This window comes from Phyllostomus discolor, chromosome 13 (assembly GCF_004126475.2).
Source record: "Phyllostomus discolor isolate MPI-MPIP mPhyDis1 chromosome 13, mPhyDis1.pri.v3, whole genome shotgun sequence".
Taxonomy (NCBI): Eukaryota; Metazoa; Chordata; class Mammalia; order Chiroptera; family Phyllostomidae; genus Phyllostomus; species Phyllostomus discolor.
The window spans coordinates 67,615,912-67,631,708 of record NC_040915.2 but is presented as its reverse complement, the minus strand read 5'-3'; the positions used below and the strand labels follow the sequence as shown (position 1 = coordinate 67,631,708).

Below are 15,797 nucleotides of genomic sequence, written 5' to 3'. Positions count from 1 at the left end.
GGGAGTCACCCCAGCCTGGAAAGGCGGGGCCACAGGCACCATAAAAACCTGTTCTGCTCCAACTGGCTTCCCAAAATTACCAGGCACATAAAGCCTATGTAGAGGTCACTTCTACACAAGACCACTTCCTGTACAAGAGAGACTATTTAGAGAAGGCTGAGGAGCCACAAGAGCTCTCCAGCAATGTGGGAACACTCCAGGATTAAAAGCAATTTACATCCTCTTCCGCTTCCACCACAATAGGGTGAGTAGGGGCCAGGGGCTCTGGCCTGCCTGCAGACTCATTAGAGCACATTCCCAGACACATCGATCAAGCCCAGTTCAGGTCAAAGGGAGCAAGTAGAAACAACAGGGCATTAATATATGCACCTGGCTTTGCCATCCAGAGCTGCGCCTGCTTAGCAGGCCAGTGCCCTTGACACCTTAAGCACCCTTCAGATCCTACTGGCCTGCTAAAACCACCAGGCATGCAGAGCCTACATAGAGGCCGCTTCTCCATAAGGCCACTTTTTCAAGACTTGGAGAGAGAGCTGTTTTGTCTAATTCACTGAACAAAGACAGTCAAACATATAAAAAGATGGAATAATCTATCAAAGGAAAAAGAAAATCCCAGACAAAACCATAAAGAAATGGAGAAAAATAATTTCCCTAATAAAGAACTCAAAGAAATGATCATAAGAATGCTTACCATACAAGAAAGTAGAATACAGGAACTTAGAAAGTGTAATAAAAAAATGAGTGGACCTTAAAAAAACAACAACAAGCAGGCCTGAAGAACACAACAACTGAAATGAAAAACATATTATAAGAAATCAAGAGCAGATGCGCTAACACAGAAGAATGGATTAACAACCTGGAAGATGGACTAATGAAAATCAACCAATCAGAACAACAAAAAGAAAAAAGAATTTAAAAACAAGAACCTCTGGGATAACAGCAGGCACTCAAATATTCACATTATAAGGACCCCAAAGGGAGAAGAGAGAAACATAAATTTTACTTAAAGTAGTGGCTGAAAACTTTCCTCACCTGGGAAAGGAAACAGACACTGAGGTCCTGGAAATAACGAGAGTTCTAAACAAGATGAATCCAAAGAGGCCCACACCAAGACATACTGTGTTTAAAATGACAATTGTCAAAGATAAAGAGACCATTTTGAAGTAGGCAAGAGGAAAACAATAAGTTACACACAAAGAAACCCCATAGGGCTATCACCTCATTTCTCAGCAGCAACTTTTCAGGTCATAAAGGAGGGGCAAAACGTCTACAAAGTACAGGAAGAAAGGAACAGACAACCTACAATAATTAACCCAGTAACATCACCACTCAAGGGTTGAGGTCAGATAGTTTCCACCCAAGTACAAACTAAAGGAGTCCATCATCTTTAAACCAGATTACAAAAAATGTTAAAGGGCCTTCTATAAGCAGGGAAAAAAAGGCCATAACCATAAGGAAATATGAGAAAAATCTCACAGGTAAAACCAAATCTTTAATAAGTACAGGAAATTAGGCACTTAAAAAATGACCATGGATATTAAAAGAATGACACATCAAACTAAACTCAAAACTACAACAGGTATTTAGGAGAGACACAATACAAAAAGACCTAAAATGACATCAAAAACATAAACCATAAAGAGGGAGCAAAACACTGGTAATCGGGATGCTCACAGAAATGGTTGATTATGGACACAAAATAAAGGAAGAAGTGAAGGCTATACAAAGTGAAATAAAGAAAAATATACAGGAAACCAACAGTGAAGGGAAGGAAACCAAGACTCAAATCAACAATTTGGAACAAAAGGGAAAAAAATAAAACATTCAACCAGAATAGAATGAAGAAACAAGAATTCAGAACGAATGAGGAGAGGCTTTGGCACCTCTGGGACAACTTTAATCGTTCCAACATCCAATCATAGGGGTGCCAGAAGGAGAAGAGGAAGAGCAAGAAATTGAAAACTTATTTGAAAAATTAATGAAGAAAAATTTTCCCAAACCGGCAAAGGAAATAGACATGCAAGTCCAAGAAGCTCAGAGAGTCCCAAAGAATTTGGACCTAAAGAGGAACACCAAGACACATCATAACTAAATCACCCCAGATTAAAAATAAGGAGAGAATCTTAAAAGCAGCAAGAGAAAAGAAGACAGTTACCTACAAAGGAGTTCCCATAAGACTGTCAGCTGATTTCTCAAAAGAGACCTCATAGGCAAGGAAAGGCTGGAAAGAAGTATTCCAAGTCATGAAAGGCAAGGACCTACATCCAAAATTACTTTATGCAGCAAAGGTATCATTTAGAATGGAAGGGCTGATAAAGTGCTTCCCAGACAAGAAAAAGCTAAAAGAGTTCATCATCACCAGGCCCTATTATATGAAAGTTAAGGGGGTTTATTTAAGAAAAGATCAAAACACCCTGGCTGGTGTGGCTCAGTGGATTGAGTGCCAGCCTGTGAACCAAAGGGTTGCTGGTTCAATAGCCAGTCTAGAACACATTCCTGGGTTTTGGGCTGGATCCCTGGTCGGGGGCACACAAGAGGTAACCACACATTGATGTTTCTCTCCCTTTCTTCCCCTCTATAAAAAAAATAAATAAAATCTTTTAAAAAAACAGATATGCAGATCAGTTGACTAGAATAGAGAGAGCTCAGAAATAAATCCTCACTTATGTGGTCAATTATTTGACCACGAGGAGGCAAAGATATGCAATGGGATAAACAGCCTCTTCAATTAGCAGTATTAGGAAAACTGGACAAGTGCATGCAGGGTAAATGAAACTGGACCACTTTCTTACACCATATACACTTGAAAATGAATTAAAGCCTTAAATATAAGACCTGAGACCTTAAAAACATACAAGAAAACAGGCAGTAAACTATTTGACATAGCTTTTAACAATAACTTTTTGGATATGTCTCCTCAGGCAAGGGCAACAAAAGAAAAAGTAAACAAATGGGACTACATCAAACTAAAAAGCTTCTGTACAATGAAGGAAACTATCAACAAAGGGGGGTACTTGCCAATAATACATCAGATAAGGGGTTAATGTCCAAAATATATGAGGACCTCAGACAATACACATACTAATCTCTGATTTAAAAAATGGGCAGAGGCTCTGAATAGAAAGAAATTTCTCCAAAGATGTACAGATGGCTGACACAGGAAAAGATGCTCAACATCACTAATCAGGGAAATGCAAATTAAAACCACAATGAGCTATCACCTCACAGCAGTCAGAATGGCTATCAGCAATAAACCAGCAAATAACAAGAGCTGGCCAGGACGTGGAGAAACGGGAACCCTCCTGCACTGTTGGTGCAAATGCAAGGAAGTGCAGCCACTATGGAAAACAGTACAGTGCTTCCTCAAAAAATTAAAAATAGAAGGTGGGCGGGGAGTGAAGAGGGAGGGTAAGAGGGGTCAAATGTGCAGCAACACAGGGAGATTACACTTCATGTGGTAAGCACACAATGCAAGGTACAGATGATGCACATGTGAAACTTATACACTGTTATTAACCAATTCACCCCAATCAATTTAATTTTTCAAAAAAATGGAGCTGCCCTATGATTCCACAATTCAACAACTGGGTATTTATCTGAAGAAAATGAAAACACAAACAAAACAGAAATAGACTTACAGATTCAGGGAACAGACTGACAGATACAGAGAGATTGGGGGGCTGGGTGAAAAAGTTGAAGGGATTAAGCAAGATTAAATAAATAAATAAACAAAACAGATGCACAGACAAGAGTATGGTGATTACCTGAGGGAATGTGGGGTAGAAGGAGGCAGAAGAGGGACAAGGCGGGGAATGGTGATGGAACGAGACTTGACAGGGGGTGGTGAACACACTATATACAGATAATTTATTATAAAACTGTATACCTAAAACCTATTTAATTTTATTAACCAAGGTCACCCCAATAAATTCAATTTAAAAACAGATATATGCAACCCTATGTTCATTGCATTATTAGTAATAGTCAAAATATGGAAGAAACCAAATGTCCATCAACAGATGAATGGGGATAAAGAAGATATGCTGTCCACATATACAATGAAATATTATTCATCCATAAAAGAATGAAATCTTGCTATCTGTGACAACATGATGGACTTGAGGATATTTTGCTATGTGAAATAAGTCAGGGAAAGGCAAATACTGTATGATCTCACTTATATGGGAAACCTAAAAAACCCAGATGAATAAACAAAACAGACCCACAGATGTAAAGAACAAGCTGATGGCTGCAGGGAGTTTGGGGGGGTGGGGGCGCGGGCACAGTGATAGAAGGATGGGAATAGAGAAAAAACACTAACACCTGGCTGATTTAAATAAATAAATAAATAAATAACCAAAGTCAAGAATGAAAAAGGGGGCATCACTGCAGATTCTACTGACATTACAAAACCAATAAATATGTTATGAACAACTTCATAAACAACATCAATTTAAATAGTCTCATGAAATAAATTACTAGAGAAACCAAGCTCACACAAAAAGATAGGAATAATCCTACAATTAGTAGATAATTTTTTTAAATTTTTTTAAAAATATTTTATTTATTTTTTAGAGAGGGAAGGGAGGGAGATAGAGAGAGAGAGAAACATCAATGTGCGGTTGCTGGGGGTTATGGCCTGCAACCCAGGAATGTACCCTGGCTGGGAATCGAACCTGGGACACTTTGGTTCCCAGTCCGAGCTCAATCCACTGAGCTACGCCAGCCGATAAATTTAATCAATAATTAGAAACCTTACCACAAAGAAAATTCCAGATGGCTTTGCTGGTAAATTTTTCCCAAACATTTAAGGAAAAGATAATGCCAATCTCAAATAAAATATTCCAGAGAATTAACACACAATTACTAAATTTTCACTATCACTTTGTAAGGAATATAAATGTTAAATAACTATGCTGTACACCTAAAACTCATAACAATGTATGTCAATTATACTTTAATAAAAAAAATTAAAATATTCCAAAAAACATAACAAGAGGCAATTTCCCCTCCCTTAACTCCTTTTGATAAGTATATTATAAAAGAGAAAAATTATATGTTTGCCAAACCCACTTTTGAGCACAAAGGCAAATCTTGAACAAAATTTTAAAAACCAAATCCAGAAAATAACTAAATAAGATCAGTATGGTTTATTTCAGGAATGCAAAGTCACTTGTATATTTTTAAAAAATCAATTAATATATTTCACACTATCAAAATTAAAAAGAAAAACCAAATGATCATCTTAATAGCTGGAAAAAATGTGTTATCAAATAATTCAACATTCATTCACTACAAGAATCTCTGGCGAGCTTAGAATTAAGGAGCTTAATGTGATAAAGGGTACAGTATCTACAAAAAACCTACAAGAATCCTATGAATGGTGAAGTAATTTCTCTGAGGTCAGGAGTTAAAGATACCAGCTAATAACCACTTCTCTTTAACATTTTACTAAAGTCCTAGCTGGTGCAGTAAAGCAAGAAAAAGAAATAAAAGGTACAGGGATCAGAAGGAAAGAAATAAAACTGTCATAATTCACAAAAGATACTCAGAAATTTTCAAAATGGCAGTTCAATTACTAGAATTAGTACACAAACTTGGCAATATCAACTGCATTTCTACAACCACAACAAAAAGAAAACCAAAAATATTTTAAAGATGCCACTTAAAAAGAATAAGTCTAACACCAGATATACAACATCTCTGTGCAAAACGCTATGAAAACATTGACAGAAGCGCTGACCAGCGGCTCAGTTGGTTGGGCGTTGTCCCAGAAAGCAGGTCCCTGGCTTGATCCTAGGTCAGGGCACATGCCTGGGTTATGGGTTAGGTCCTTGGGTGGGGTGCCACACTAACCAATATTTCTGTCCCTCTCTCCCTCTCTTCCCCTCTCTCTAAAAATACGTAAATAAAATCCTTGAAAAACAACAATAAAACTCAAAAATATCTAAGGGCTTCTGATGTTGGGTGGGGAAGGCTGGAAATGGTGCTTTGTATGCTGGCATGGGACTACCTTTCCTTCCAGTTCAAGTATCTTCCAAAATCATCATAAAACACTGTCAAACAATGGACAGCACACTGATAAACCAGCACTTATTGTAACTCTAAGAGCCAGAGCAAGCTTCTTTGGAATCCAAAAGATGACAGGGGTCTCTCTCAGCATGCAGACGTGAATGGGAATGCTAAACTCCCAACTCAAGATAAGAGTCACTTCTGGAAAGGCAGGTTAATGGGAGGTGGGAGAGCTTAAAGGCCTTATTCTAAGGTCTTACTTCTCTGTCTACATTGTTTTTCATTCTTTCAAAATCAAAGGCTAAGGAAAATATGGAAGTGTTAAAATTTAACAAAATAAGGTGTGAATATGAATACTTCTTATATATTTACTATATGCTACATTGGAAATATCATAATTAAAGGGAGTAAAATAAAAGGTCCTGTCCTCCTCATTGCCCTCATTTCTCCAGGTAAAATTTCTGCTTCAGTCTAAGCAAGTCATCTGTTTAGCACTCCAGAAACGAAGTATAAAATATTCAAAAATACTTATGTTCTTTACCACCACTGCCACTAAATCGCAAGTTTTCTCCTTCTCTAGGCTAAATACCTCCTTTCTGGTTCATCCATGTTTCATGTACCCACTATTTCATGTCAAATTTTCCATACACTTCACCATTCCAGCCATTCTATCTTGGACGGTAATACCCCTCAACATGAAATGCTAAGATCCTAATACCTGCACTGTGAAAGGTTCCTCAGTGTCTCATTTGCACCACCAAATTTTAACTCCCGGGTAGAATAAATTAGTTCTTTTCCTTTCTAGCTAGCCAGCTATACAACCTCCCAAAAGGAGAAGGCCCTTGTAGCAAGCACTGGGCTGTAACCTACCCAACATCCACAGTCCCCTTTTCCAACACAACCCCACCCTGCAGCCTCAGTGGATCACAGAGGTCCCGCCCCTTCCAATCCCCTCAGGTTTGGCTAGAAGCACCTGAGACAATTCTGTCCAATAAGACTTGAGGGGGTCTCGGGCTGCTGGGCTTTGAGCAAGGTTTGTACACTCTTAAAAGGAGATAAAAAAGAAAACAGTCTCTTCTCCCCCCGAACGCTACCCCATTGGAGCATATTCTCCAGAACTGCAACAGCGGTGTTGCAACCACACGGATTTAGCTGAGGAAGGCAGGCTGGGAGAGTTGTGCTGAGCTTTCAACTAACCAACCCTAAGGCGCCCAGCCACAAACACTGATTATTTTTCTGGACCACAATCTTATCCCAGTCCTCTTGGTTACTGAATCAACCTCTTCCTAATGTTCTGTCCATCAACTAAGCCAGTGATTGCAAGTCTGGTTTTCGTAGCATTTTCTCTTCCAAATAACCCCATACCATGATTTTTAGATGACTCCCCCCGAGAGTCATATTTTCATTCATTCATGTGTGTATGTATGTGTATTTGCAGAACACAAAGATGAAACAAGCTCAGTATTTTTTTAAATGAATTTGCATATTACATTAAAAGACATTAAATGCTTTTAAAAAGCCACAGAGCCCTGACTGTAGCTCGGTTCAAGCATCATCCCTATATATCAAAGTTGCAGGTTCAGTCCTCGGTCAGGGCACAGACAAAAATTAACCAATGAATGCATAAATAAGTGGAACAACAAACTGATGTTTCTTTCTCTTCTCTCTCCCGCTTCCTCTCTCTCCCCCCCTTTCCTATCTCTAAAATAAAATAATAAAAAGTCATAGAAAATGTAAAAGCAAACTCCCCTGTAATTACATTCTTTAGAGATATGTATGTGCTTCTAAGAAATTAGCTTCTTCTAAAAAAAATTCCAATCCAGTTTTCTGGCACTGGGCAAGACAGATAGATATGTATAAAAAGAAATCCACAGCCAAAAAGGATATGTTATGAAACATCCTGATGTAGAGGAAAGGAAGTAAACAGGCTGAGAATGGGACAGGCAGATTCATGCCCTGGCCCTGCTGCATGACTGTATATAGGTGGCCTTTCCAGGTTCCCTTCTTAGGTGGAGATAAGAGTACCTACTTCACCAGGCTGTCTGGGAGCTTATATAAGACAGTGTACCCAAATAAGCTGTTGGGGTTTTTTAGTTGTTGCTGGAGTGTTGTCTTGTTTTTCTCTACTTGCAGAGAAGAATCACCTGGGGAGCTGTTGAAAATGAGAACTCCCAGGTGTATTCAATGAGAATCCCTGGGGGCGGGACCGAGAAATCACGTGCCAGAGCATTCAGTAGAGTAAAAAGGACTGCCCAATATTTGTCGTCAGTACTGTACTGTTTAGGATCTAACACCCACAGTGTGAATAACAAATGAAAACTCCTGTTTTAAAAAATAGATTACAGTTATACATAAAAGATTTTATCAAATAAAGACTTCATGGTACTTATGTAAGAAAAGTCCCTTAGCAAAAGTGATTATTAGTTATACTTGATACAAAGGACTGGAACGCATTTCTATTCGAATGAGCCTTCATGGTTCACCTTCCACCTCAGGCCATAAATCAAGGTGCACTACAGTAAATATAATTAAGCATTAGAAGAATCTAGTTGACCTCACTTTTTGAAAAAACAACGCATCAAAACTGGAGTGTAGGAGACTGCAAATTCTTTCTCAAAATGCCCCCTCCGTAGAGACTACAGTTACCATACAAATATTTATCCCTACTTCTTAATCACACAGATAACTTTACTTTCTTTAACAGTTCATTTTAGGACAACTCAAAATAATAATTGTTAGGTACAGGTTTCATTACACAATACATGCCATTTTATGAAATGCTGTGTACTCAACAGAACCAGAAGGATATACACCACCAAAGTATTTACCATGAGGTTTCCCTGCATAGTATGACTTCAGGTTATTTTTCATTTCTTATGCTTACATGCATTTTTAAAAACATTTTACTTATTTATTTTTAGAGAGAGGGAAAGGGAGGGAGAAAGAGAGGGAGAGAAACATCGACAGGTTGCCTCTTGCAAGCCTCTAACTGGGGGCCTGACCAGGCCTGCAAACCAGGTATGATGTGTGCTGACTGGGAATGGAACCAGCAACCCTTAGGTTTGCAGGACAACGCCTAACCAACTGAGCCACACCAGTCAGGGCTACAGGCATTTTTTATTTTTACAATGAACAGCACTACCTATATAATATTTATACTGTTATTTTAAAAAGAAAATGCATAAGTCTGCAAATTCCATAAGGGTAAATAATATAGTTAAAGAATCTTGAAAAGTTTTTAAGTTTTGATTTTCCAAAGTCAAAAATATCAGGTAAGTTTAAAAATCTGATTTTTATATTTGGAAAAAATAACTCTTCACATATTACTGCCAAAAATTCTAAAGCTCTTTAACTTGAAAAATAACTATGTTTTCAAATGCTATAAAATATTATCGGGCCCTGGCTGGTGCAGCTCAGTGAACTGAGCACCACCGGTCTGCGGACAGAAGGGTCACCGGTTTGATTTCCAGCTAGGGCACATGCCTGGGTTGCGGTCCAGGTCCTCAGTTGGGGGTGTGCGAGAGGCAACCACACACTGATGTTTCTCTCCCCCTCATTCTCCCTCCCTTTCCTTCTCTCTGAAAATAAATAAATAAAATCTAAAAAAAGAAGAAGAAGAAGAAATTACTGGGTCAACTGACAAACTAGAATACAGGCAGTATTTGATTTCATTAAAGTAGTGTGTCAATGTTAAATTTCCCTAAATCAATAACTATTCCAAGATTACGTATGACAATGCCATTGCTTCTTAAACACACACTGAAGTTTTCAGGGGTAAAGGGGCATGATTTATGCAACTTAATCTCAAACAGTTCAAAAAAATGCGTAACAGAATTAATGACAAAGCAAATGCTTAGTAGGGGGAATGTTAACTACTGGTGTCTCTGGGTAAAGGGCATGAGAGTTGTTTGTACAATTTCTGCAGGGGTTTTTTTTTTTTGGTAAGCTGAAAGTTATTTCTAAATAAAATTTAATTGAAAAAATCAAGATAGGAAAAAATAAGCATTTAAAGTTGTCCTAAGAAAACACTTAAGAACATACTGGACCAACTTCAAGCAAGAATTTATTGGGCAAAAAAATAGCAATATTTTAAATTGTGCTTAAAAAAATACATGCAGAACCAACTGCAAGCAAGGCATTAAACCAGCAATCCAGTAGAAATACGTGAGCCCTGGATGTAGTATTTTCTAGTAGCCATGTTCAAAATTAAAAGAAACAAGTAAAACTAATTTTAATACGTTTTACTTAGCCAATGTCTAAAGTAGTATCATTTCAATGCAATCAATATAAAAATTATTAATGAGGGGGGAGGAAATGGGAGGGAGGTGGGAGGGGCTGGGGGGTGGTCTGGGATGGCAGTAAAAGACAGAAAACTATACTTGAACAATAATTAAAATAAAATAATTAATGAGATAGTTTACATTTTTTTCATACTAAGTCTTCAGAATCTGGTGTGAATTTTACAATTATAGTACATCTCCACACAGATGCTAAATTTTCAAACGAAATACTTGATGTGCATTTATATTTCACAAAATGTACAGTTAGAAAAGTAGGTTCACATAACCAAGTTGTTTCAAACATAGTTAAAAGTTTTCCAGTGACTGATTTGAGTATCAGTCTTTAGAAGCAGAAGTAGCCCTGATCAGTGTGTCCAGTGTGTCGGGCATCAACCAGCAAAAGCAAAAGGTGGCCGGTTCCATTTGTCAGGGCACGTGCCTGGGATGTGGTTCGGCCCAGAGCCAGGCGCATAAGAGGGGCAACTCACTGAGCGATGTTTCCCTCTCACAGCAGTGTTTCTCACCCTTCCTTTCTCCCTCCCTTCTCCTCTCTAAAAATAACTAATATTTTGTTAAAAAGAGCCTAAAATATTCATTTTCAGGTCTAGGGAATAGTATTATTTAAAAAGTAAAAGTAAGTGAAAATTAAATACAATGGAAAATTCATTCCTCGATCACACCAGGCACAACTGCAAGGTCATTATCCACAAGTGGCTATGCTACAGGGGGGCAAGCAAGTCTAGATGATGAAACAAATCCCTTCTATGAAAGAAGGACCTGATTGTTAAAACAGTTGATCGCATTCATCAAAAGATTTCAAAGACAGTTATGATAAAATAAGGACTGATATTCCTATCAGATGCACTGGTATCTCTCCAAGTCATACTGAGACATTCCCCGTGCCACCACTCAGAAATACGCCAACACAAAGCCTCTTTACCTTCTGTTGCAGGGATCATACTTTGACTTCCCTGAAAATTGGCTATCAAATGGCCTACTTTCTTTCCAAAGTGGAGGAAAGAACTCAAGTTCTGGCTCTCAGAAGCCTCAATGTCCACTTTATACAGTGCAGAGTTTCAGCACAAATACGTTTGAGAATCCCAAATGGGATCGTGCACACAACAGGATTTGTCCTGGATTTAAAAAAGGAAGTGACCCTGAGTACAGAGGTGTTTTTTTCTTTTTAAACAGGTGTAAGAGATTAATTCAGTCAACACCAAGCAACACTAAAGATTCTCCAATTAATAATTCTGTGCCAAGCAACTTGATCAGGGATTTGGCTAGAATCCCCTTGGCTAATCTCAATAAAGACCTTCCCAAAGACATCCAGATTTAGGCCATTCTCATCTAAATTAAGGCTTAAGCAATCCTTTGCCTGACAACAAGTAAATAAAATAAAAATATATACATACGCATAAAATCCTGCCTGCTTGACAAAAGAAAAAACCATTTGAAAAATAATTTAGTGTGGGCAAAAACATAGTTCTGAAGAAAAGAAATTTTAAAGTAGCATTTAAAAAAATCATTTTAGGGAGCCAAGCAATGTGGTGGGTAACAATCTAAATTCAATACACAACTAATTCTGAAATTGTTAGTTCTCTCTTGAAGCCGGCATACCAGCGTTAATATTCTGCTTAAACTTGAAAGGAAAATACTCTTTAAAATGGATGAATCCTTTATACTGAATTCACTAGTGCCTGAAGTTACTCATACCCCTGGGAAGTAAGGTAAGAGTGTGAACAATGGTTTCTGTAAGCTTTAAGTTCTGTATTCTATGCAAAATCCTTTTTTCCCTTCCCCTCCCAGCCCACTGACCTAGCTTGCTTTCATGCGACATCATACCGAGGATCAAAGATATAAATCTAACCATTGTGTATAAGCTAAAGTAACTGTAATCTAAAGATTTTTTTCCCTAAAAAAATCATTTGCCCTAAAGCTTTCCCTAAAGCTTTAAACAGAATACAAATGTTTTCAGCTGTTCCATCTGAAAAAGTTCGTCTTGATTAGATTTATTTTACCCGTGGAAATACTTAAACATTCTGTACAACACATTCTAACTTGGGGTTTTTATTAGGAAGTCTGTCAATGCCTATGTAATCAAATCCAGTCTCACTTCCCTCTGAAATTAGCTAAATAAGCAGAAATCAACTGTAATCTTTAAAATAGTGAAGAGGGAAAAATATAAACGACACCACCAGAAACACCCATTCCAGTCCAACAGCTCAAGGGACATTTCAAGAAGGCAGGTAAAAATAAGTCCCACGTCCCCGCTCAAACAGAAAGCTTTCTGTGCAGCGGCGGTGTCCAGACATGCTGCAGAACCACATCGACCCCAGGGACTCGCCTGTTCCCGCGGCCTCAACTCCAGCGAATCGCCCACGAATCCAGGCCACATAACCATCTCGCAGCACAAAGATGTTTACAGGGCTAGCAGAACTACTTAAATTCTGGCACCAAAAAAAAGTAGGGTTGCAGAAAAAGAGTTTTTACCTTGCTTACTCGAGGAAACCCACTCTTTAAAGGGAGCAACACGGCCACCCGAGAGGGGCTTTCCCTTCTTTTAACCAGACTCAGGCAAAGAGGTCTAACAATTCCTCTCCAAGGCCTCCTCAACGCTGGCAGGGTGGACCTCCCCGATTGGGAGGCATTAGAGCAGGAAGCAGAGGGACACCCGCGGCCGGTGCAGGAGCGCTCTCACCGCGCAGTCCAGGCGCGCTCGCCCGGCACCCCAGCGCTTCCACGGGGCCAACCTAGGAAGCTGCATCCCACAACCGAGCCCACCTCGCCAACAAAGGATGCAAAAACCCGCTTCCCGTGAGGAAAGCCCCTCACCGTCCGCGGGCAGCGCGCTTGCCCCAATAGTCCGCACCGCTTCGAGGTCGGGTCTGCCGACCGAGGCTCGCATCGTCCGGGGGAAAGTCGCGGTGGGCGTCTGGACCGCGCAGGGTCACCCGAGGACGCGGAGGGGTCGCGGGCGGGATGGGGGCTGGGTCGGCCGAAGCGGTCCGCCGCCCCCCGCAGCCCCGATGCCTTTCATTTGGCCTCTGCGGCGGCCGAGGCAACCCGACCTCCACGGCTGAGCACTGCACCAAGCAGGGGTGGGGGGGAGGGAGTGCCAGACCCGCCGCAGCGCCGGACCACCACCTCCCCGTGAGCGCGCGCCCCCCAACCACCCGCCCACAGGCCGCGCTCCCACGGCGGGTGAAAAACACTGCGCTTGGTCGTTCGTCCGCTCCCCACCTCGATGTAGCTGGCCAGCGCCGCGGCGGGTGCCGTGAGCCCGAGCAGGAGCAGTACCAGGAACCTGCCCGTGGCCGCGGCGGCCCCGGTCCCGGTGGTCGCCATCCCTCGCCGGGTCGCTCTAGCGCTCGGCCTGAAGCTCACACACAGGGAACGAAGACCTTCCCCACAGCGACCCAGAAGCATCTGAAAGCAGTTCGCCGCCGCCCCGGGGGTTTTACACCAACCGGAACTGACTTCATAAAGCCACGCCCTCCTCCTCCACTACCCAATGCCAGCCTGTAGAACCGCTCCAAGACACTGCCTTTTGGTCAGCCCACACCCAATCACGAGACGAAAAAGCCTGCACCTCCCGCCCTCTCCAGCCTTGCGCCAGGCCCCGTCCCCGTTCGCTGACAGCTCCTCCCCGCCCCGACTTGTGTGCGGGGGTGTGCGTCGGGTGGGCTCTTGGCCCACCTCGGCCCGGGTAGCTCGCAGCGACCTCCAACACCCCGCGCGGTTATCAGTCGGCGCAGCGCCGCTCAGCCCGTCTGCAGCCTCCTGATCCGGGCACGCCCCGCTCCCCCGCCCTTACGGGGTATTTTTCAGATTCTTTTGGGTACCGCCCTCTTTTTGGTTCTGTAAAATGGTTCTACAGAATTAAAAAGGCAGGATAAAGTTTTCCCGGTCCTGGCTGGGTAACCGAAGGTCCTTTCCCCGAAAGAGGGGAAGGGTAAATGTAGTTTCCTCCTCCCCCGACCCCTGCTCCGGGCGCGCCCCTTTCCACCCGGAGCCGGCTTCGCCCTTGCTTCGCCGCGGTACTCGGCGGTGTTTTCCACGCTTTTGACCTTTGTTCCTTAGGCCTTATTCTTGTCCTTCCTTCTCAAGACTCTAGCGAGATTTAGCTGTCTCCCACGGAGACCAATGGTGCAAGGACCACGTTTGACCTTAAACCCAGGTTCCCTTTCCTGCGTTATAGGAAAAGATCGTGTTTCTTTTGGGGGGTTAACATCTCTAGCAAGAGAACTGCTTCTCTGTGCCTTCTTGCTCCACTGTATTTCCCCTTCAACTGGGAACACGTTCTGTCCCTTTTCACAACTGGCACACCCTCCCCACGGCTTCGTTTTCTTTCAATAACCATGTGATTTATAACCCATCCTTTGTTGAGTCCTTGTTAGTCCCTTTAGGTTCAACCAAATAAATAAAGAGCAGGGTCTCTACCCCAGAAAACAGTAAAAAGGAAGAGACAGTGTCCATAGATTAAATAGAGTGGAGCAATGAGAACACTGGATTTTCCAGCCTTATTGCTGACATGCACAGTTCCTGGTGGTTAAACAGGCTCTGCCCCATTCCCTAAACACAACCCATGCCTTTCCAGTATAGCCCTTCCTAGGCCTGCAATGTCCACTCTCGAACCTTTACCTGTAGAAAGCATTTGCGTTCTTCCTCAGCTTAGTCGAATGTGTCATCATCACCTCTTGACTTCCCAGAGTGCTGTTTCCCATTATAGCTCTTCCTTGTTCCCTTAGTATTTCCATTACTTGTCTTACCACTAATAAGATTTCAGTAAGTCATATACCACAGGATCCCCTCACAGTGGAGACCTCGGCACGTTTTATGGATAGGAATTCCCAATTCGGGATGCAGTGAAGAGGAAAGTTTGTTTCAGTGCAAAGCAGCTCAATGGTGGTACAGCAGGGCTGTGAAAACAGCACCACTGTGAGGCAGCTCTGCTCCAGTTCACCGCTGCTGTGTTCCAGACTGCTCTAGCAGGGTGGCAGTCTCTAGAGCAAAGGGCAGGTGTGTTCCCAGAGCCACAGGGAAGCTGGTTTATGTAGACAGAAGTCCTTACCCCTGTTTCCATCCTCATGCAAATGAGGACTCCCCAAGTCCTTGAGGTTGACTGGTTCAAAAGGCACTGTCCTGACTGGTCAGAATAGAGAGACTTTGATTGGTCGAAGCTGCGCAGCTCCAAGTGGTTGGGGAAAGCCTCAGTACTATTGGTTGAAATAGGTTTCCATCCTTTATAAGGGCTGGCTCATATGGTAGAAATACAGTGCAGGCAGGCAGTTCAGCACAAAGGCAAGTAGTTTAGTGCAGGCTTCTCCCTGAACAGTGCAGTTTGTGTGAGAGGCCCAGTATAGAAATAGCTGTTAAGCTCTGTTTTGTTTGTTTTGTTTTTCACACTTGAGCCCAGTTAACTACCAGGAGCCCTTTTAGTCCGTATCTTCTTTCTCAGGGTACTGACACTGACACCAGTTATGCTGGCTGGGTTCTAGTCCTAACATC

At 41.7% G+C, this 15,797-nt stretch overlaps 1 protein-coding gene across 4 annotated transcripts in view; it reads right to left on the bottom strand.

Annotated features, from left to right (window-relative positions):
• The window catches only part of APLP2 (amyloid beta precursor like protein 2), a 66,768-nt gene extending 53,010 nt beyond the window's left edge, over positions 1-13,758 (bottom strand). For 2 of the 4 annotated variants that reach the window (XM_028527344.2, XM_028527347.2), the window contains exon 1: positions 13,530-13,758. In XM_028527344.2, coding sequence (XP_028383145.1) covers positions 13,530-13,715 — 186 coding nt within the window. In that variant the 5' untranslated portion in view covers positions 13,716-13,758. The remainder of the gene's footprint in view (positions 1-13,529) is intronic. The other 2 variants (XM_028527341.2, XM_028527342.2) reach the window with 2 other exon arrangements.
• Between the last annotated feature and the right edge of the window lie 2,039 nt (positions 13,759-15,797).